At 55.1% G+C, this 20,993-nt stretch overlaps 2 protein-coding genes across 6 annotated transcripts in view; both read left to right on the top strand.

Moving 5' to 3' along the window:
• On the top strand, nt 1,770–20,224 carry PPARD (peroxisome proliferator activated receptor delta). Of its 3 annotated transcripts, XM_021377109.1 has the most exons (9): nt 1,770–1,920; nt 5,177–5,262; nt 6,143–7,971; nt 14,574–14,803; nt 15,397–15,548; nt 16,073–16,211; nt 16,919–17,121; nt 17,432–17,885; nt 18,310–20,224. In XM_021377109.1, the coding sequence occupies exons 4-9, from the start codon at nt 14,668–14,670 to the stop codon at nt 18,555–18,557; spliced, it is 1,332 nt and encodes a 443-aa protein (XP_021232784.1). In that variant the 5' UTR covers nt 1,770–1,920; nt 5,177–5,262; nt 6,143–7,971; nt 14,574–14,667; the 3' UTR covers nt 18,558–20,224. The 3 variants fall into 3 exon arrangements, with proteins under 3 accessions (XP_021232784.1, XP_021232786.1, XP_021232783.1); XM_021377111.1 differs by lacking the exon at nt 6,143–7,971 and having other exon boundaries at nt 17,435–17,885; XM_021377108.1 differs by lacking the exon at nt 6,143–7,971.
• The window catches only part of LOC110388163 (probable E3 ubiquitin-protein ligase makorin-1), a 3,013-nt gene continuing 2,636 nt past the window's right edge, over nt 20,617–20,993 (top strand). For 2 of the 3 annotated variants that reach the window (XM_021377114.1, XM_021377112.1), the window contains exon 1: nt 20,636–20,723. Coding sequence is in view for 1 of the 3 variants with exons in the window: in XM_021377113.1 (XP_021232788.1) it covers nt 20,653–20,723 (71 nt within the window). In the remaining 2 variants the exon portion in view is untranslated. Of the gene's footprint in view, nt 20,724–20,993 lie in introns of all 3 variants that reach the window. The other variant, XM_021377113.1, reaches the window with a different exon arrangement.

Genomic DNA, 20,993 nt, shown 5'->3' with positions numbered 1-20,993 from the left:
ACTGTGCAGTTTAACTGCAATTCGTTAGGGAGATTGCAATCTATTTCCTACTGGCGTGGCTTTGAGTGGTTGCTCACAGAGCTCTTCCTCCCCCTGGTTTTTACAGTGCTCTTTTCTTACAGTTATTTTCACAGAGAGGCGGTGTTCGCAGGCCCATGTGCGTGACGTGGCTGCCCCTGGACAAAGCAGCACTGTGTGTCTGCGGGGGTGCCTGGTGGCCCCATGCCCCAGTCCCACGCAGCACAGAGGGGGCACGGGTGGCTGCAGCCTTCGTGGTGACAGTCTTGGGGACCTGTCCCTGCTAGCCAGGGGCTGTGGCAGGTCAAATGTGTCACCTCTCCTCCTCCTCACCGTGCTGGATACTGGGGGGCATTGTAAGGGGCTGGGATGTTGAGCAGTACTGTATGGCCGTGACAACCCCATGCAGTCCCCAGACAGACCTGGAGTCTCTGCCTGGCTCTGATACGACAGTGTGTCTCTCCAGTGTTCCACGTGAGCACAGGGTCTCTCCTCCCCACATGTTTTCTGGTGGAGCAGGACCTTTATGACACATTGTACCCCTGGGTACAACGCTATTTCTTGCATCAAGGTGTGTACTGATCCCTGTGCCCCCCCAGGTGACCCCAGCACAGCAGTTTGCAGCCCCATGAGACCCTCAGGCAGAGGGAGGAACCAGGAGGGTGCAACTGGGAAGGAAATGGGCTGGGTGGAAATGGGCTGATGGGAGGCAGCAACATCCTTCATCAGCCCATTAGCTCAACCTTTTCCCTGATGGGTGTCAGGATTGGTGCCATGCCACACCTATGCCAGGAGGAAAAGGGCCGCCTCCACCTGACCTCAGCTTTGCCAGAAGGACTCTGTGACCCCAGGACGCAAGTGGGGGGGGTGACCTTGCCATCACCTCTCACCAGCTTTCTTTAAAAGCAACTCATCAGAACGTTGCTCCTGCTCTGAACAGCCTAGTTCCTGTGCAGCAGAATTAACGCTCCAAGGACAGGCATGGAGGGAACATCAGGCTCCAGTGTCAGCACCGCCTTTGGTCAGCTGCCAAGCTGTGTGCAGCCAGGCCTGTCCCATCCTCCTGGAACAGCAACCTGCAGCTTGCCTGAGTCAGCAGTGGGCGTGCAGCGCTGGGGACACGCACCACCACCTCAGCCTAAGGATAAACCCCTGCAGAAAGGTCGCAAGGAGCTCCTCGCTACAAGAAAGACATCAAGGCCCTGGAGCATGTCTGGAGAAGGGCAAGGGAGCTGTGAAGGGTCTGGAGCACAAATCTTACGAGGAGCGGCTTGAGGGAGCTGGGATTGTTTAGTCTGGAGGAAGCTCAGGAGAGACCATGTAACTCTCTGCAACTCCCTGAAAGCAGTGCCAGGACCGTTCTTAATTGTGGCTACATCTCATTAATGAGGGGCATCATGAGGAGCCACAGAAGGAATGGGGCCTGTGCTTTCAAACATAACATCACCAATCCCATGAGCCAGCACTGTGGTTTACCCAGGGTATGAGCCCTGTCTCAAGACCTCGAGCACACAATGAGGAGAACAGAAAGCTAGGGAGCGGACGGGAAGCCCCACAACTCCCTGTGGGCCTGCAGCCCAAATGCCCGCCGCCATTTTGCGCCTGCACCCCTCCCTCTTCACTTAGCGCGCCCCGCGGGCGGCGCCTACAATTCCCATGACGCCCCGCGCCCCCACGCGCGGAGGATGTATGTGTCCTGAGCCCGCCAGGGGGCGCCGCGCGACGGAGCTGGGCGGGGCGGGCTTGGGCCGTTGCCGTGGTGACGCGGTACTCACTTCCGGGCGGCGCCGATTGGCTGCGGGGCGCTGGGAATGCGGTGGCGTCAGGGCGGGCGCGGTGACGTGCGGCTGCGGGGGGCAGCGGCGGTAGAGCTGCGGGACGGGAGCGGGGCCGTCCTGGGAGGTGAGAGCGGGGCGGGGGTCGCGAGCGGATGCAGGGCGAGGGCAGCAGGAGGGGCACAGGGATGTGGTGGGGGGCGCTGCGAGCACGTGGGAGGAGGGGGCTGTAGGTTGGCGGGGGAAGTGGGCCTCTCCGAAGGGAGGGAGGGGGTGTCCCCAGGGGAATGGGGGGGCTTCCTGAGTGACGTGCGGGGTCCCTGAGGGGGTGTGGGGCATCCTGAGGGGCGGGAGAGCTCCCTGAGGGGCTGGAGCAGCTCCCTGGGGGCTCTCTGAGGGCTGGGGGCAGTGGGTTGGAGGCATCCATGGAGGCAGGGGACGCTTGGGGAGGTGGGGGTGCAGGTGCTCCTTGCAGCGGGGATGTGGCCAGGCGGGGGGTCAGGAACAGGCACGTCCCCAAAGGCACGTGGTCTCGGGCTTCAGGGGACCCCTGGGGGTCTCTGCTGGGATGTGGGCAGGAAGGAGAAGCGAAAGGGTGGGGACGGCCTTCCCCGGGATCGCCCGGGAAGCTTCGTTGGTCCCTGAGGTGGGAAAGCAGGGATACCATCCTCCCTGCTGCTGGGATCCCTGTGATTTTTTGCAGCGGTGGGGTAAGGGACTGCCAGCTTTACTCCATGCTGGCTCCAGGGCAGGCGGTCCCTGCTGGGCTGCGCCCGCCCCCGGGGGGGCTGTGCCCTGTGGTGGCACCCGCTCTGCTGGCTGGGTGGACTATAGCTCTTAACTAGCTTGAGAAGCACTTGTAAAAAGTCCCGGGTGAAAGGTAAAGCGGTGCGCAGAAGTAGGTGGTAGGGCCTCTGAACAGGACCTGATTTTCTTTCGCTTCTCGCTTCCCTCCTTTGTTTTATACTTCCAACCTGTTGCATTTTTTTTCCCTCTTTGTTGGCCGCCTCCGAGGGCTGTTGTTACGAGCAACGAGGATCCCGATTTTGCCTTGAACTGTTTTGACCTCCCCCCCCTTTTTTTTTTTTGCGGTCAAAATGTCTCCTGGCCTTGTTATACTTTCAAAGGTTTCTGTGCGCTGACTCCACCTCAGATGATGCTTAACTGCCTGATTTGTTTATGGGGCTCCAGCTTATTTACACGAGGCAATGAATTAGGCCTTACAACATATTTACGAGGTAGGTGTGTTGTGCTGTAGTGTCCCTGGATGGGAAATCGGGGCACGGAGAAGCTCAGTGGCTGAAGATGCAGCTTGGCAGCAGAGCAGGAGGGAAGACCAACCCTGTGGGGCGATGCTCACAGCATCTGCTGGCCACCGGCTGCACTGTGTCTAGGAACTTCAAACTCTGTGTGGTTTCCTTCTTCCAGGCAGCCTTGGCCCTCTTCCCTCCAGCAGCTGGGCTGGGAGGCCTCATGCTTGCTCGCATGCTAGGACAGCTCGTGTGAGGGGCTGAAGATTTACAGTGCAGGGGGATGAAGGAGCCAGTTGGTCACCCTCGTACATCAGCCCGCGTCGTGCTTCTAGTTTTAGATCTCTTCAGAAGCCTCACTATGCAAACTCCCTTGCTGCCTTCAGTAGAATCCCTTCCCCTGACTGACATAAATGCGTTGGGTGTGAGTTTTCCCCGTGACTTATCAGCCAGGACTGCAGGAGGAAGCTTTCAGGAGCGATGTGCTGGCAGCTCACTCTGCGCCCTGCTGAGCTGGTGCAAGTAGTGCCTTGTGCACGCTGTGCTGGGCATGCCCTGGCACTTACCTGCGAGCAGCACAAGGTGAGCCAGTGATTTAGTGTTAGTGCTGAGATCTCTGGCAGCAGCAGCAAGCGCTCTGCCCTGTGCTGGGGGCAAGCCCAGGGTGTGATTCGTGCACTCTGTACATGATTCATGTGTTCGTTGACACTGTCAACTTTGTTACCGAGTCAGGGACGGGCTTTACTGCTGGTGGAAATGAAGTAAGCCAGCTCCTGATGTGCCGGTGGGGATGTAATGTCTTTATTACTTTTCCTCATCAGGAAGTTAATGAAAAACATTGATGTTTGGTGGGAAAAACCCTCTTCTGTTTTGGGGGGGAGGATGAGAAGCCTGCTGCAGCCATAGCATCCTGCTGTGACCGTGGAGCTACGGTGGGTACTTGACGGCCCCACTGGAGCAGAGGGCTGGCTGCTGGACCTGTGCCCTTCCCGTGGTGACATCTGTGTGTGCAGCACTGCTGTGCTGCAGCCTCTCCCTACAGAGCAGGGGCAGTCACTTGCATCAAGGGGGCTGATTTTTGTATTGTCTATATTTTTGTATTACTGTAAGGAAGAGAAATTATGTTAGGACTGATGCTCCGCTCCAAGGGACAGGGATTATTCTCCAGGCTCTTGCCCTCGCCTGGATGTGCCTGGTGCTGCTCAGCCTGCTCTATGCCCACCCTACAAACCTCTCCAAGAGCACAATAATTGTGGCTTTTGCTTTTGGGGCAGATTTGCATCTTCCTTGGCATTGTCCTAGGCGTCTGTACCTCGTGATGCCTGTTGGAGCTGGGAGGTAGGTGCAGGAGAGCCTGCAGCCCGAGGTGGGGCTGCTCCCTGCCCAGTAGTTGCAGCAGGCTGCAGGTGTGGGATCGGTGCTGGGCTGCCTCAGGAGCCTGCTGCTGCTGGAAGGGACAGCGCTGCAGAACGGGGCTTTTCCATCAGGGTGGGAGGAGCAGCTAAGCCTGTGCAATGTCAGGGAGGGTACGTGGGTTCAAGTAGCATCATGTTCGCAACATCTTTGTTTAATGTTAGTCCAGTTAGTCTGCATAACTGTGTCTAAAAATAGAGCATATTTTCTGTAAGTCCTCTGGTTCAAAGTCTCTAAGCCTTTTTTTTTTTTTTCCAGCAGTGGTCTCTTACTGCTCTCCTGTGCCTGGAGTTATTTGCAACGTTATCAGGAAAACCAAGAGGGGTGAACACTGTCAAGTCCTTAAGTTTCAAGAACCCGAGAGGTTCATTAAAGTTGCAATAACTTTCATGCAGCCTCCCAGGATGGGATTAAGCAGGTCGAGAAAGCAAACCCCCTCACAGCCGTAGCAGACCTTTTCAATGAGCTCTGTGTTTTAACATCAACTTTGCACACGGTCACAAAAAGTGGGGGGTAATGGAGCTGTAAATGTGGCCAGCACGAGGGAAAGGCAACATCCTGGCTCGGAGGAACTCACCCCAGCAAGTGGCTGCAGCGTGCAGTAGAGGGAGTGTGTGTTTAAATTTCGGAGACGTCGCTGGATCTGTCCCAGTTCTCCCAGCGGCATAAATATCTGGCCTTCAGCACAGCCGTGGAAATCCGTGTTGTGTTCTCTTGCAGATCGCTTTGGTCCCTGGCTCTCCATGCTGACATGGTAACGGAGCGGCGGCTCTCAGCGCCGGGCAGACAGGGACAGCTGCGGAGAGGTAACCTTAACCTTCTGCCTTCAGATCTAGGAAAGCACACTGCTTATTTTTGTTAAAATTGTGGGTAGGGAAGAGCCAATGAAGAGCTTTCAGCGAGTTGCACTTCTGTCCGTGAGCTTAGACGTTCTTAAATTTCTTTTTAATTCTAAATCCCGTGCCTTACTTTTTGCTCAGTTTCTGAATGTGATCTTTCTGGATTCTGCTTAGGCGTGTGCTTTAAGTACTGTGCTCTAACCTTGTTCCTCTGAGCCAACAACTGCTTTCAAAGTGTAACAACTTAACGTTTGATTACTTCATGGATTTTACAACTGAAATTGCCTCTTCTAAATCAGAGAGGACTGTACTTAGGTAAACAATCACTCACCTATGGCACATGCAGTCTGGCACCGATGTTGACAACATCTATTGCTACGTGACTGCCTTACCCAGCCAAAACTGAGCAGGTTATCACGGGGCTGAAGCAGTTCCAGAGGATGTGGCTCAGACTCCGGTGCTGCCCATGGTGATGCTGAACTTCTTCTGGGTGGTTGCCTGCACGTAGCTTCTGTCTGTGCCGAGGGGGTGGGTTTATTTCTGCCACAGCACACATCTGAGCTATTCAGCTGGATGGAGATGGGGCTAAGTTATAAAATGTCTCTTAAAGTTTATGCAACTGTTCTGCTCTCTCGGTTCTGGCATTTGGAATCCACGTGGACTTCCAAGGAACTTCGCAGTGCATGGAGAGAATTTTGTAATGAGCCACATGAGGCTGTGTTGGTCGGGGAAGCATTGTTGTGCAGAATTGCTTGCTGATGTTAATGGGCTCCTTCTCTCAGGAGTGCTGCCTGTTGACAAATCTGTATTTTTTTTTTTTTTGTACGGTACATCTTGTTATGTTTAGGGGAATGTTTCAGCTGTAGCTCTTGAATTATGTGCTGGAAGTCTGCTGTGTTCTTAGAGACTGAGATTGGCACAGCAAGGGGCTCGCAGATTGCTTCGGGCAGCAGGACCTGACAGGCAAGTGATTTTTAATCAGGTGTGATGATGTTCAAGTGCTTAGGCTAAGAGATTATGTGCTGCCAGAACACAGTCTGTCTTGCCCTCACTACGGAATTTTAGGGGTGTTGGCTTGTTTTGTGGTTTGTATTGGCTGCCGTGCTGATAGCCACAGGTCTGTCAGGCTCCGTAGCTGCTTTTGCAAAAGGTGCTGCAGAGAAGTCTCTTTTTTTTTCTAGAACTGTCACTGTTCAGGGATGCTGCTTGTCACTGCTGCAATAATTTTTGAGATCTGGGAAAGTCTAGACAGGCAGAAATGATTTCCATTGTGAGTACAAACGGGATTTTTCAGTAGAAGAGCTATTCTATTTCTTTAATATTATGCTCTAGGACACACTTGCATTGGCAGAATGCCTAGGAAGTTACTTTCCCAAAGCAGGGGTTAGATAGAGTATGGTGACTGATGGCAGTATGAACCCTGTAGGTCCAGGAATGAATGTTTCTGCATGGAGCACTGCCTGATGGCAAGGACTGTACAGAGCAGAGCTGGCTTCAGATGGGTCTTAGTTTCTGGTAGTGCTCAAAAATTCACTGTTGTAATCACAGTGTCTGAAAAATGTCTGTGCTCTCCAAGGGCTTGTGAACATGAAGTTGTTTGGGATCAAGTGTGTGCTGGGGTGCTGCCCTGGGGATCCCCACGACAGACCCTGCTCAAAAGGCAAAGCTGAGGCTGCAGTTTGCAGGGAATCCTGACCTGGAAAAGGTGTCAAGGTGGAAGCACAAGCCAGAAACACTCGCTTTGCTCCTGCTGCTGGGTCACGCCAGAACTTGTCTTTGGGGCTTGTGAATAGCAAAGGCCAGATAATGCTTGTGTTAGCCAGAAGCAGTGCCCTCGTGCTGTGTTCTTCTGGTTTGCCCCAATCTGTGAACTGGAACTCTGCATAGGAAAAAAACAGAACATGCAAATTCAACCCACTGTCATATGGGATGAGGTTAGGGAATGGATATGGTGGTTTATAAGGGCAGATGACCTTTCTTACTTAAGCTGATAGGGAAGTTTTGGGGTTTTTCTGGTGATCTGTTAAGACAAGCGTTGCCCTGAGTCACACTGCTGATAGTAAATGTCTCAGTAGGAAAGGTTTTGTCAGGCTGAAGAGGAAACAGGTGAGATGCAGTCACCCCAGTGGTGCTCGAGTCTTATCCTGCCTGACATCTTTTTCTAATGCAAGTCTCAATTTCATCTTAATGCAAATCTGAAATATGCCTTGCAGTACCTAAAACTGTTTTTTACCTCTGTGTTGATTTTATGGATTTTACCGGAGCTGTGGGACCGTGGAAGCTGTCAACCCTGTGAGGGCTGATGTTCGGAGACTAATATGCAAAAAGTCCGCAGGTTCTCATGTCTATGGGGAGGGGTTATGTTGTGTGACTTAGGGACATCAGAAAAGAGCTGATGATGTGCATGAGTGTGGGGTTGAAGCTCGGGGGTCCTGGAGGTCCTGGCAGCTCGCTGTGTTGGGCTCGCAGCGGTGCCCAAGAGATGAGAGTGTTATGAAAGGTGCTGATGCTTTGCTCCAGTGTTTTGTTTTTAGGGGCCAAGGCAGAAATCCAAGCGGTCAGGAGCACGCTGAGGTCCTCTCCTTGGCAGGGGCCACTGATCCCATGGCGGCTGAAAACACAGGGAAACCTCCGCTCCTCCCTCGGCTCTTGCTACACAGAGTGTAGCCAAAAATAGTAAGGAAACATCTCTCCTCTGGATCTCTAGTTGCACTAGTTTGTGCAACAAAGTTATTTTAATGCTCTCTGGATGCAGTCAAGCTCAGATTTGCTCTCTCTCCTGTTCTGTGGTCGAAGGGGAGATGAGGCGAGCGTGGCGACTTGTTCCAAGCGTTTCGGTGCGGACGTTCCCAGGCTGTGCTGAATCATCTGAACCCGTGCCTGGGCATAATCGCTCACTGTCAGCTGCGTCCTGGGATCAGGGCTGAGTGCCGAGTGCTCAGGATATTATGCTACGGTCTACAAAATATGTAGTGCATTGCTGGGAGTCCAAGTGTAAGCATAACAAACTTGCAGGCTGGTAGCTTTAGCACAGGGGATCTCGGTCACTGCAGAAAGGTTTGATAATGCTTCTGTGGGTGGTTTCCTGGATTTGGGAGTACTGGCTGCCTGGCGCTAGGTCTTGCTGGCCTGCTGGGTCTTTGGCTCCAGCCAAATTTGGCCCCAGTGACTCAGAGCAGTGGCCTGCTGCTGTGTTTCTCTGTCTCTGCGTTGCTTTTCCGGGGATCTGATTGCCCTGTGGGGACACTCGCTGGTGTCCCAGTGACACTGAGGCTTTGAGGGAAACCACATCAGGTTCTGATAGTAATGTTGCCACAGGGCAGCCACGCTCACTGCCACCCAGTGCTCCCGCAGATAAGTGCTCCTTGACGCTGGAGTTTGCAGTGGCTGCTTGCTGCACTTACTGCTTTCCTGGTTTTCCCTTTAAATGCAGCTCTGAGCCCGTGCCTGCTGTTTGCTTTGGGAACCTCGCTGCTGTTCCTATGAGCTCCTCCCGTCAGCCCTGTTCTATAATTACTGGTGTTCCTGAAACCAGATCCTCCCACGTGGCCTGCTGTGGATCGGAGGACGAGGGGTCTGTAAGCAAACCCAGCGCGTTGGAGCGATGTGCAGCGGGACTTGGAGGCTCAGGAGCGACAGCTTCCAGCGGATTGGCGGGCTTGGAGCTGCCAGCCTCCCCTCCCTTTGGGATGGTAAAGGGGAGTGTTTCCAGGCAGCTTCTTGGGCACTTCCAGAGAGGAAGCAGAGATGTAAAAGCAAGCCTGATGCTGGGCACTGGCTCCACGCTGACAGCAGGACGAAGCTGTGGGGTCAGGGTGCCGTGCTGGCACCTAACCACAACCTCACTTGCTGCCCTGTGTCCCTCCCAATGCTGGGAGTGTGCTGAGCTCAAAGCAGTGTGCCCAAAGCCTTGTCCTCCTGGAGCACATGCCCTGCAGAGCCTTCCTCTGTGGCAGTATGCACATGCAGCATGGAGCAAGCTTGTTTTGCAACACTTGCACGCACATGCTGCACCCAAGCTGCTTGCCCAGCTTGTCCCACAGCCAGCGTGCCCACGGGCCGGGGGGAACACGCTGCCCAGCATCACAGGACAGGTCACGCCGCCTCCACTGTGCCCTGGCATGAGTGGGGATGGTCCTCTCTCATTACCAGACTTAACGATCTTCTCAAATAACAACACATCCATGCGGTTTCCAGGGCTGAGGTGTCACCTATCTGGTAGCTGCTTGTTTCCTGGCTGTGGTCCTCGTCCCATCAGTCGGCCACGTACACCCCCTGCCCGCTCCGGGCTGTCCTGAGTTGACAGCAAAACACAAATATCAGCTGGCAGTTTCCAGCGTGAGACTTGGCAGTTTATTTGCTGAAAGTAATCCTGGAAACACTTCATATGGGAATGTGCAGACAGAGGAGACAGTCACGAGCGGCGTGGTGTACTGACCTGGGGCAGGCGAAGCTTGCGAGCGTGACTGGGGACAGGTGTCCAAACCCATAATGCGGGAATAAACAATGACACTTGGCATTGAGGTCCACAACATGACGTCCCTGCGAGCTAATGCAGCAAGGAAAGGACCAGGAAGGAAGCACTGCAGAACTCAGTTATTATTATTTTTGTTGATGAAGGAAATGGAGGTATGGGGGTTGACAGGACTTGCTGAAGGTCACGAAGCAGAACTGTGGATAAGAGCTAATGAGAATTCGGCTCTTTGCTGCCCATCCTAATGCCACCCCTTTTGCAAAAGGAAGCTGCAGAGCTCCAAGGCTGAAGAGGGCAGGGAGCCTCTTTCCTGGAAAGCAGGTGAGCTGTGTAGGGACGAGTCCCATAGAAGCATGAGCACTCGTCCAGTACGTGCCATCTCCAGGTTTTGCAGCACATCGGGTGTGTCTTGGAGCCCCTGGAGCCAGAGATACCTTTGCAGCTTCTGGAAGGTGAATTGAAAGGGAAAAGCAGCCCCGCCTGCAGCTCTTGCCCTCTAAAGAAACCCAGCACTAGTGAGAAAGCGGGAAGTTCCTTCTGGAGTGCAGTGACCTGGTTCTGGGGACAGCTGTGATGCAAAAAGAGAAGAATCCAGTGAGTTTCACAACTCCTTGACTTATTTTTCTTCCTCAGTACGCAGGAAGTGGATGAGTTAAAGCATGTGGCTGATGTGTGATTCACTCCAAGCCTGGCAGCTCGAGGCAAGCAAGGGAATCTCCTGTACTCCTTTGTCACATGTTGCTGAGTAATTAGCAGCAACATGGTAATAGCAGCTCAGGCAGCACCTGATGCCTAGCTGGCTGCGTTATACTTGATGAAAAGCAGACAGCAGCACTGGAGAAAAGGACAAGGAGTGGACATCCACGATGTTGGAGCAGATGCTTTAATTTTTATCAGGCTCTGAGTGTCAGTGCTCTGCCTTGCCAGCTCCAGTCGGTTCTTCCTGCACAGAGCCTGCCTTGCGGCCAAGGCTTCTGAATGAGGGAGGAAACACTTGGGTAGTAAGTGCTGCTGGGATCTCATTAGCTAATGAGGAGGTGTGCTGATCTTTCAGGAACAAAAAACAAACGTGTTTTCAGTGGTTGCGTCTCCTGGTTTTCTGCACTTGGTTACCTTTCCTGTGTTGCAGCGTCTGCTTAGCTCTTATTTGGCTTTTATTAGCAGTAGATGACGTGAAGGAGGAGGAACAGAAACTGGTACTTGATCCACAGACTTCGGAAGTGGTGACACAATCCAAGGGATGTCTGCAAATAATGGCCAACAAGAGGCAATCGCTTTTTTTTAAGAAGGAAATCAGTTCAATTTTTCAGTGCATGTATTCAGTATGCACTGTCTGAGAAAATGCTGCCATGCAGTCTAATGCACAATCAGCAGGGTGTGCATTTGGATGAATTCGTCGAACCTTTCTGTCCAAATAGCACAGACACAAAGAGGTGCTTCCATGGTGAATAGGTTTCCTTTTGCAGCTCCCCGTGACCTCCTTTACGGTAACTTCAACAACGGTTTGAGCGGATCAACATTGTGACCGGTCCCTTAGGAGGCTTGGGCCGTTTCTGGAACTTTCCTTTGTCTGGACACTTCTGTCTTGCAAGGAGGAGACACGTGTGGTGAGACTGCAGCGCGCAGTGGGGACTGGACACGGAGCTGCCTCCAACCCTATCTGCATAAGAAACAAATGTGCCCTCCCCTGCAGGGGAATAGGGGTGGGAGACCTCTCTCCACCCCAGTGAGCATGCTGAGATTGCTTCATTTTGGAGCTCACTCTCAGCAAAACTACATCTGCTTTAAAGATGAGGTCTGAGCACTTTGTTGTTTAAGTTGGTGGCTGCCATCCCCTCGGTGTCTGTGCTGGAACACACGTCCGCTCCTGGTGATGCTGTGCTCTGTGTGCAGTGCTGTAATAGCAAGGAGGAACTGGGCTGCTCTGTCACATCCCCTGCAGCCCTCCTGACACCCCGCAGGGCAGTGGGCACTTCTTATACCCCGAAGCGCCCGGGCAGCTGGTTACCCGCTGCTGCTCCAGCAGTGGCTTGCTTTTTCCTTTTTTTTTTAAACTATTTCCCTCTTTGTCTCATGTGCCATATCTCTGCTGTATTGCCGAGCCCAGCAGAGAGATGCTTCTAGTACAGAGTAACCTGTTGCAGCGTGGGAGCTATGAGAGAGGCAGTCAGCAGCATGTGCTCCTTGTGCTTCCCTCAGCAGTGAGACATGAAGGCACCAAGTGGGCAAGGAGCTCCTGGAGGTGAGAAGGATCCTTGGCGTCCTCCGCCCTCCACGCAGCCATCCCTGGTGTCACCCCGGGGAGACGTGCAGGGTCCCCCACTCTGTCCTTCTGTCCTCTCAGAGGGATGGAGCTCAGCCACCCCACTCTGAGCTGCGGGGCCTGCAGGGAGCCAGCACGTCCCCTTTGTGCTCGTGGCTGCTGCTGTGTGATCCTGTGCAAACACTTTCTGCCCTCCAAGGCTCGCCTTTGTTGGGGCTGGCAGGACGGGATCTCCCTGGTGCCTGGGACTGAATGAAGCATCCTGGAGGCTGGCACAGTTCTCCGTTCTCTCTGCGCGTGCCGGAAGAGTCCAGCACTAAAAGGAATCAAAGAAGCTGTTGCACTGATTTTAATCAAGCCAGTGCTGGCCTGTTCTTTACACTGGACTCAATCCTCCAGCTTAAAGAAAGTAAGGGCTTGGTGGTCTCTGTGTGCAGCCCTGCTTGGCTGCTGCCTCAACCCCCAAAGTTGGAGGGTCTGGGGTCTGCGTGTCCCCTGCAGCAATGCAGGGCCATGCCCAGCTCCTTGCTGTGTGGGCACAATCCCTGCTGCCTTTCATCTGCTGACAGCCTGGCTGGAATTAATGCCTCCCCCCCTCCCTCTATCTCCCTTGTTTGGAAAACAGGGGCATGGCTCAGGGAAAGGCAGGTGTGCAAACAGCTCCCGCAGCTCCCCTCTGCTCTTGGCCTGCAAGAAGATATTAAAACAATACACTCAGAGCTTTCTGGTAAAAGCTTTTCTCTCTCCACGGGTGGGATACACATCCTTGTCCTGCCCTTGCCGACATGGGGCACCTCTGCTGGACACTGCCGTTGCTGTCAGGTGCATCCTGCTCCCTGTTCTCCCACGTCCCTGGGGTGTGTGCGGCCATCTGTAGCCAGACCAACTCTGAGCACAGCTTTGGAGTGGATTTGGTGGATCTGGGGAGCTTGCTGCTGCCCAGGAGCGCAAGGCCCTGCATAGACCTCCTCCTGCCATCCTACTCTGCTGACTGCTGTTCCAGGCAAAGAGCATTTTCCTGATGTGTGTGTGCACTTATTTCTATATAGGCTTTAAACAGATCCACCTCGTTCCCCTCCATCTCCAGCAAATAGATTTTCCTGCCTGTGCGTTGTGCCCCACTGCACGAGCGGAGGCCAAGGACAACACAGCCCTGAATGGTCGCTCAGTGCTGCCCAGGAGGCGCGGGCAGGGAGCACAGCACTTATGTGAGCCCTGTGCCCCTCTGCTGCTCCTGGCAGAACTGTGGGTAACGCCACAATCCCAGCTCCTCCACACGGAGCTGCCCCAGCAGCTCCAAACTCCTGGTGTGCAGAAGCGAGCAGTGGACCCGGGCTGTGGTCCAGCACCAGCTCTCGGGGGTGCCTGGCTGCTGGTTTTGCGGCACGCTGACATTCAGCCTCCCCTCTGCAGGTTTTGTCCTCCCCCTCGGCACCAGCTGCCGCTCACTGATCTGACCTTGCTCAATGCTGACAGCTTCCCAAGGAGCTGGCTGCAGCACCAGCGCCAAGTGTTGGGAACGGCGTGCTGCAGGAGGGGGAGGTAGCCCAGGGAGCCCTGTGCCACCAGGACCTGTTTGCTCATGGGCTGCCCTTGTGCAAGTCCCCTGCAAGCAGCTTACACGCTTTAGCGCACGAAGATGCGCTATCAGTTTAACTGGTGCCTGTGAATCGAGGCTCTCCTGGGGGAAGCTGGATGTCAGTGGCTCGTTTGATGGAAATAGAGCATGTGAATTCTCCACCTTTAAATAACTCCTTTAAGGAAATGGCTGCAGTCTGCATAAGATGGGCTTCAGGCATTAGTTGCTGGGGAAGGACTTGGTGCAGGAGTTGAAATCTGGAGGCCGGGCACTGGGAATGGTACCAGCAGCCATCGCCTGGCGACTGCGGGGATGGGCGACCGCGAACAGGGAGAGAAAGCACGGGGAGAAGGGGCCTGCACCGATCCTCCCACAGGAAACCCCGGATTAGGACGTGGGTTGGGTTGTGCAGCCAGACCCATGGCTGAGCACAGCCCTGCAGCTGTACGAGCAGCACGCTCAGCTGAATGGCTCTTGGCAGAGGAGCCGGGGCCAGTTACAACACGATGAGTGAAAATAAACACCGCCGCTGCAACGGGAAGGAGCGGGAGCGCGGGGGCCGGCAGGAAGCCATCACTCTTCCAAGGTGGGGCTGGGGCTCCCAGACCCAGAACCTTGTTCGTGCCCCCAGCGGCCACTGGGTTGACAGTGTGGGGCTGAGCTCTGCGCTGGCAGCTGCAGCCTGTGCTATCTGAACCTTTCCTGTAGTGTTGGCTGTGCCAAACCCCGTCCTTGGCTGCCACTGTGACACCACGGGGTGCTGACGGCTGTAGGAGACGTTGCCCAGGGCACGGTCTCTGCTGTGGGATCTGCAGGGTGGGGAGCGCCGGCCCCTGGTCCCTGGGTGGGCTGTGGGCTGGTTGGCATCCCAGGATCAGTCTGCTGGGTAAGGACACGAAGCAGAGTGGGACGGCGGGGCTGCTCCCAGGGTGCTGACGCTGTGCCTCTCCCTGTGCCCGCAGGCTAGTGCAACTGGTAGCGTCCATCTCGGATAGACACGGATGATGCCAGAGCTATGACAGGGATTGCAGTCTTGGCACTGAGGGGTGATCAGTTATGGAACAACTACAGGAGGAAGTACCTGAGGTCAGGGAAGAGGAGGAGGAAGAGGAAAAGGCAGTGACAGTGCCCAGCGGAGCCTCGGACCCAAGTGCAGGACCAGACAGCTCGCTGCCCTCGAGCAGCTACACCGGTGAGTGGAGCCACGTCCGCCGTGCTCACAGTGAGGGGCCTGCACACGGACAGAGCTGGGCTTCTTGTGGTCTCATGCCTTTGTGCAATAATTCATTGAGAGCCAAAGCATGGAGGGACCTATTTCTTCCTCTGCAGTCACCACATGGCAGGTGGCAGTGGGTTGGGAGATGGAAATAGGGCCAGGAAGGGGGGAGAACTATGCCCCAGAGCGTGTGTATTGAAGAGGGGAGGGTTCCCAGGCTGCTGAGAACCGTTCTCTGGCTGCTTCTTGAAATCCTCAGTGCAAACCGGTCGTATGAGTTATGCTAGCTGCCTTGCAAAACTTGTGGAGGGGTTTCACTGCCTAAAATGAAGCTCCAGAGTTTTTCCAAACTCAGCACTGATGTGGAGCCTGTTAGCTCCTGGCAGCACCGTGGCTCCATACATGGCACCGGCCTGTGGCCAGTGCCTAACCTCAGAGGGTAACCGCCCAAACTCAGCGCTGGAGGCAGTGCTGGAAATGCCCCATCAGCCCCATTGCTGGCAGGGTTAGGTGCAACGCTGTGCTTGTGGCTGCTGCTCAGAAGGACGGATCCCGTTATGTGTTTGCAGACCTTTCACAGAGCTCCTCTCCCTCCCTGTCGGACCAACTGCAGATGGGTTGCGAGGAGACGGCCTCGGGGGCACTGAACGTGGAGTGCAGGGTCTGTGGAGACAAAGCCTCGGGCTTCCACTACGGCGTGCACGCCTGCGAGGGCTGCAAGGTGCGTCCTCACCGGGAAGCACCAGGCTCAGCCTGGTTCAGAAAAACACGTCCCATGTCTTAGCTCGTTATGCTTTACTTTGTAAGGCAAATCCTCCTACCCCCATGGGGACCATGGCTTTGCTTTTAAAGATGCTGTCTGTGCTGCAAATCAGCCGTGAGCTGCATGTGTATCCCACTGGTACCGCTGGCCACAGCTTGGCCGTACCTCTAGAATTCCTTCCCCCGCAGCAGATGCCAGCGGGGCTGCATTAGCAGCGAGGCCCTGCCAGACATTCCTGCAGGCTGGGGCCTGCAGCCCGTTCCTCCATCCCTCCCTGCTGGCTGCCTGCAGTATCACACACCCAGTCCTCCTCTCCCCTTTTTCCCACTGCACCACGTCTCCTTGTGGCTCTGCTTGTGCTGAAAATATCCAGTGGAGGATGAACCTCTGTGAGGCTGCTGGGGATAACAAACTGGTCCTAAAGTGCAGGTGCTAACGCTGCTGTTTCCTTGTCCCCCTGCTCCGCATCCCGCTCCGTGCAGGGTTTCTTCCGCCGGACGATCCGCATGAAGCTGGAGTATGAGAAGTGTGAGCGGAGCTGCAAGATCCAGAAGAAGAACCGGAATAAATGCCAGTACTGCCGCTTCCAGAAATGCCTCTCTCTGGGCATGTCACATAATGGTGAGTGTCACCGTTGTCCATGGGCCTGCTGGTGAGGAACCCCAGGGCCATCTGCCCCATGAGCAATGCATCATCCCATGGATTCACAGGCAGATAGTGATAGGATAAAGGGGAACAGTTTTAAACTAAAAGAAGGCAGGTTTTAGTTAGATGTTAGGAGGAAATCCTTTACTCAGCAGTGAGGCCCTGGCACTGCTGCTCAGAGCTGTGGGTGCCCCATCCCTGGAGGTGCCCAAGGCCACAGATGGGACCCTCAGCAGCCTGGGCTGGTGAGGGGCACCCAGCCCACAGCAGGAATGGGGCTGGGGGGGCTGTAAGGTCTCTTCCAACCTAACCATTCCATGGTTCTATGATTCACATGAAGAGGCCATATGTAGCTTGTTTTACCCTGTGGCTCTTTTTGCCAAGGAGTTGTCTTCTTTCAAGCCCAGTGGTTTGGGCTTTGTCTCTTTCATCCATTTCTTCCCTCCCAGAAGGGGCTTTTCCATCCTGCTATGCAGGCTGGCTGCTGGCACACAGCTCTCCCTTTTGGGTTTCCCCAGTGGGAGCCAGACACAGAGGTTGCTGGGAGTTTTGAAATTCAGGTGGAACCATCTTGTTCCGGGCCCAGCTGAGGTGTTTATGTGGGAAGCAGGGCTTGTGGTAGAGCTCGTATGAGCGGAGATGGGAGGCTGTGTTGTCTGAGTCACTGGTTTTGCCCCTTGCAGCGATTCGCTTTGGCCGCATGCCGGAGGCGGAGAAGAGGAAGCTGGTAGCAGGGCTGACAGCAAATGAAATCAGCTGCCAGAACCCACAGGTGGCCGACCTGAAAGCTTTCTCCAAGCACATCTACAACGCCTACCTGAAAAACTTCAACATGACCAAAAAGAAGGCGAGAGGTATCTTGACCGGGAAGGCCAGCAGCACCCCAGTAAGTTCCCTCCCGGGGCAGGCAGGGCTGGCTGCAGCCTGTGTGGGGGGCTGTTCTCTGTGCTCATCTTCCTCCTGCTGTAACAATTGCTCACGCACCAGTTCCCAGCTACGTGGTCTTTACATGTCATGCCCCTTGCTGGGAAAATTCCCACCTCTCCTCAGACTTGTGTGTGTGTGTGTGTGTGGGTGCCGTTTGCCAGGGCTCCCTTAGCCCCAGCAGGAGAGAACAGCAAATGGACAGGCAAAGGCGAGTGTCCTGGGTAGAGCTTGAGTGCAGCAGGTTCCTGACCACTCTCTTCTTTTCCAAGCAGCCTTTTGTGATCCACGACATGGACACCCTGTGGCAAGCAGAAAAGGGGCTGGTCTGGAAACAGCTGGTGAACGGGATCCCCCCCTACAAGGAGATTGGGGTGCACGTCTTCTACCGCTGCCAGTGCACCTCAGTGGAAACTGTGCGGGAGCTCACCGAGTTCGCCAAGAGCATCCCCAGCTTCATGGGCCTCTACTTGAATGACCAAGTGACTCTGCTGAAGTATGGGGTGCACGAGGCCATCTTTGCCATGCTGGCTTCTATCATGAACAAGGATGGGCTGTTGGTGGCCAACGGGAACGGCTTTGTGACCCGCGAGTTCCTGCGGAGCTTGCGCAAGCCCTTCAACGAGATCATGGAACCCAAGTTTGAGTTTGCTGTGAAGTTCAACGCACTGGAGCTGGATGACAGCGACCTGTCTCTGTTTGTGGCTGCCATTATCCTGTGCGGAGGTGAGTGGGTACTGAATCCCCCAGAGCTATGGGGGCTGGAGGGGCCAGGCTACAGCTGACCCTGAGCTTCAGCAGGGCCTTTGCTAGCAGAGGTCAGCCACGGGTGTCTTATCATAGAATCATAGAATGGTTTAGGTTGGAAGGGATCTTAAAGGTCATCTGGTTCCAACACCCATGCCATGGGCTGCAAGTCTTAGGGGGATGAGAGAAGAACTGAACACTTCTGACCTCAAACGTTGGACCAAGTGTCATCCCTTTCTCACTGGCTGCTGTAGAACATGCAGTCCAAGGGCACACATTGTCCCACTTTTTCCTGGTTGACCGGGTTGGAGTCATTGTGGGTGGGTTCCATTCCTCATCTCCATACCTGCACCAGCAGTGTGGGCTACACCGTAACACCAACTACCACGCTTCCTCCCCACAGACCGTCCCGGCCTGATGAACGTGAAGCAGGTGGAGGAGATCCAGGACAACATCCTCCGAGCGCTGGAGTTCCACCTGCAGTCCAACCACCCGGACGCTCAGTACCTCTTCCCCAAGCTGCTGCAGAAGATGGCCGACCTGCGGCAGCTGGTGACAGAGCACGCCCAGCTGGTGCAGAAGATCAAGAAGACGGAGACGGAGACCTCTCTGCACCCGCTTCTGCAGGAGATCTACAAGGACATGTACTAAGGACCTCTTATTTATGAGAATGAAGCCATGGATTCCAAGCGAGACTCTTTGTACAAAAACAAAGGAAACCTTTCCCCATGTCTTCCATTTCTTCTACTGGAAACTCTTTTCTACACGACCCCAATGTACGGTACATAGGGCGAGGCGCTGTAAGGTTTTGCAGGCACCTCCTTGTAGCTCGGGACTTCAGTTAACACACTAACGAATTTACAAAGGCAAATCATAAGCTACTGTTTCCATTACTGCAGGGCCTCCAGGGCAGCCAGGTGGTTTACATGGCATGGACAGGGGGTTCCTGCAGCGCTCGGGGCCGGTGGGGGCTGCTCTGGTCGCTCAGAGCCCCAAGCGTGGTGCATTTTCCCTGCGGGGCAGAGGCAGCACTTACAGCATGTCTTTATTTCTTTGTCATATTGCACTCTGAAGATGTAGTCCTGAGCTGTGAAGTTTAGGATGGTGGCACAACAGGAAGTTTTTCTCTTTCCCAAAGAAAAGCCAGCGTATTTGAAGACATGTATGGCTATCCTAGCAGAGAGCCTCAGCTGCAGCCCCCCTCACTGTGCTCCCAGTGCCCCCATATCAGGGGAACCTGCCCCTTAGCTCCTCTGTGTCAAAGAGGGGAGGGAAGGAGTTGACTCAAGAATTCACCTTTGGAGCAGAGGCTCAAGATCCATTTGCTTCCCCAGGCCATTCTGCACAGCTATGAGTTCCAGAAAGGTCTGCACAGGGCAGGTTTGGGATGAGGTGGCTGTGCTGGGCTCCCTGTGGGCACCAGAGCAAGCAAAGCCTTCAGCAGCACCAGCATGGGCAAAGTCACAGCCAGCCCACAGAGCCTGGGGTGCTCTGGCGTTCATGGGGCCATGGGGAGGGAGCACGTGCCCGGCTGGAAGGTTCTGCAGAAGGGATCCAGTGATCCATGGCACCAGCAGAGCAGCCCTGCAGGGGGGAACAGCAGCACTGGGGAGAGCAGGAGATCACTGCACCCTGACCTGGTGTTGCTGCCACCAAAGTGCATGGCTTTCGCCCCTCTGCTTTTGGCTGTGCCTCAGTTTCCCCCTCCAGGAAAAGGAGCCAGGCTGCCCTTTGCTCGGAGAGGGGAAATGAGGATCCATCAGTGCATCAGCTTTGCAGCTGTAAAACGCAGTATAAACACCAAGTATTCATAAGAGAGAGGGATGCTCACTCTGAGCTGCCAGGGAGACTTCCCCTGCCCTCCTCCACCCGTGCCGAGCTTGGGGACAGCTTTGGGTTCTGGGCTTCCCCTCCGTGCTGCTGGGCTGGTGGTCCCACGCCTGCTGCTGCCCTCCTGCTCCTCGCTGTGCCTCGGTTTCCCCACCCTCACCTCCCATCCCTACCTCGCAGGGCTGTTAAGGAGTTACCATTTCTAAAGCACTTTGAAGTCCCCTGGGGAAGGCACCGGAGATGCGCATTGCTCCCAGCACGGGGGTCTGTCCCCAAAGCCCCCGGTGGTCCCAGCTCGGTGACACCCCCAGGGCACATGGACTCCTGTGTAGGTCACCTGGGGGACTTTTCGCTCTTCCCTTCAGTGTAACAACCCTGGAACTGAAATGTATATTTTTGCTAGAAGTACAAACCTCCAAGTGTTTTTAATAATATAAATAGCGTCCGCAAACTGACTTGACTTCAAATAAATCCGAGCTAAATATTTACGCGCCTTTTAGCGCCCAGCCCTTCTGTGCAGGACCGAGGGCTCGGGGGTTGTTTCCAGCGGGGGGGGATGGGATGTGTGCTTCCATTCCTGCCCGCGTTCTGCATTTGCAGTGGAACCAGAAGGCAGCGAGAGTGCATTCTGAGCGGGGTCTCAGCTTCAGTCCAGTGTTCCCTGCCCCAAATCCAAAGCGAACCAGCACAGTGAACCCCGTTCAGGTGCTCCGGGGGAAGTTGTGCTGTGTCCCTTTGCATTTCCCGCACCTGATTGATGGCAGTTTGGGGATAGAGACCTCCCCCACACCTCCCACCAGCATGAGGAGCAGCAGGGAAAGGGTTAACCCCATTAAGGTGAGGGTGTGCCCACCCCACCCCACCAAGGTCATAAAAGCCCCAGGAGGGCCTCTCACCTTCTGCACTGCTGGAGGAGATGGAGCCAGGCTCGCTGGTGGCACCGGGACCACGACGGGGCTGTGGGGGCTGTGTAAGACCCCTGTGCAGGTAGGGCTTGGGGCAGGGGGCTGCTGGAAAGGCTGGGGGGGAAAATGGGGTGTGAGCAGAGCCCTGCTGGAGGGGGGAGTGGTGTCCTGAGCATCCCCCTCCCCCCAGCAGCATTTCCCCTGGAGTGTGTTGGGGTGGAGAGGAAAGTGCCCGGGCCCCCCCCCAAGCTGGGGGTCCAGGGTGGGTGCCCCGTGCTGAGCAGTCCCTGCTGCCTTCTGTGCCGCTATGGGGAGCTGGGTAGCACCCCAGGGTTGTGCAGCTCAACCCCGC

The sequence above is a fragment of the Numida meleagris genome, chromosome 25 (genome assembly GCF_002078875.1).
Source record: "Numida meleagris isolate 19003 breed g44 Domestic line chromosome 25, NumMel1.0, whole genome shotgun sequence".
NCBI classification, from domain to species: domain Eukaryota; kingdom Metazoa; phylum Chordata; class Aves; order Galliformes; family Numididae; genus Numida; species Numida meleagris.
Note: the sequence above shows the minus strand (reverse complement) of the source record. Positions and strands in the feature narration are given on the sequence as shown.

What these genes read in the sequence shown, in the direction of transcription:
- PPARD (XM_021377108.1), top strand. Translation starts at nt 14,668, where the DNA reads ATGGAACAACTACAGGAGGAAGTACCTGAGGTCAGGGAAGAGGAGGAG. An exon ending in GGAAGGCCAGCAGCACCCCA is followed by an intron (nt 17,122 to 17,431) that starts GTAAGTTCCCTC and finishes TTCTTTTCCAAG; the next exon opens with CAGCCTTTTGTGATCCACGA. An exon ending in TGCCATTATCCTGTGCGGAG is followed by an intron (nt 17,886 to 18,309) that starts GTGAGTGGGTAC and finishes TCCTCCCCACAG; the next exon opens with ACCGTCCCGGCCTGATGAAC.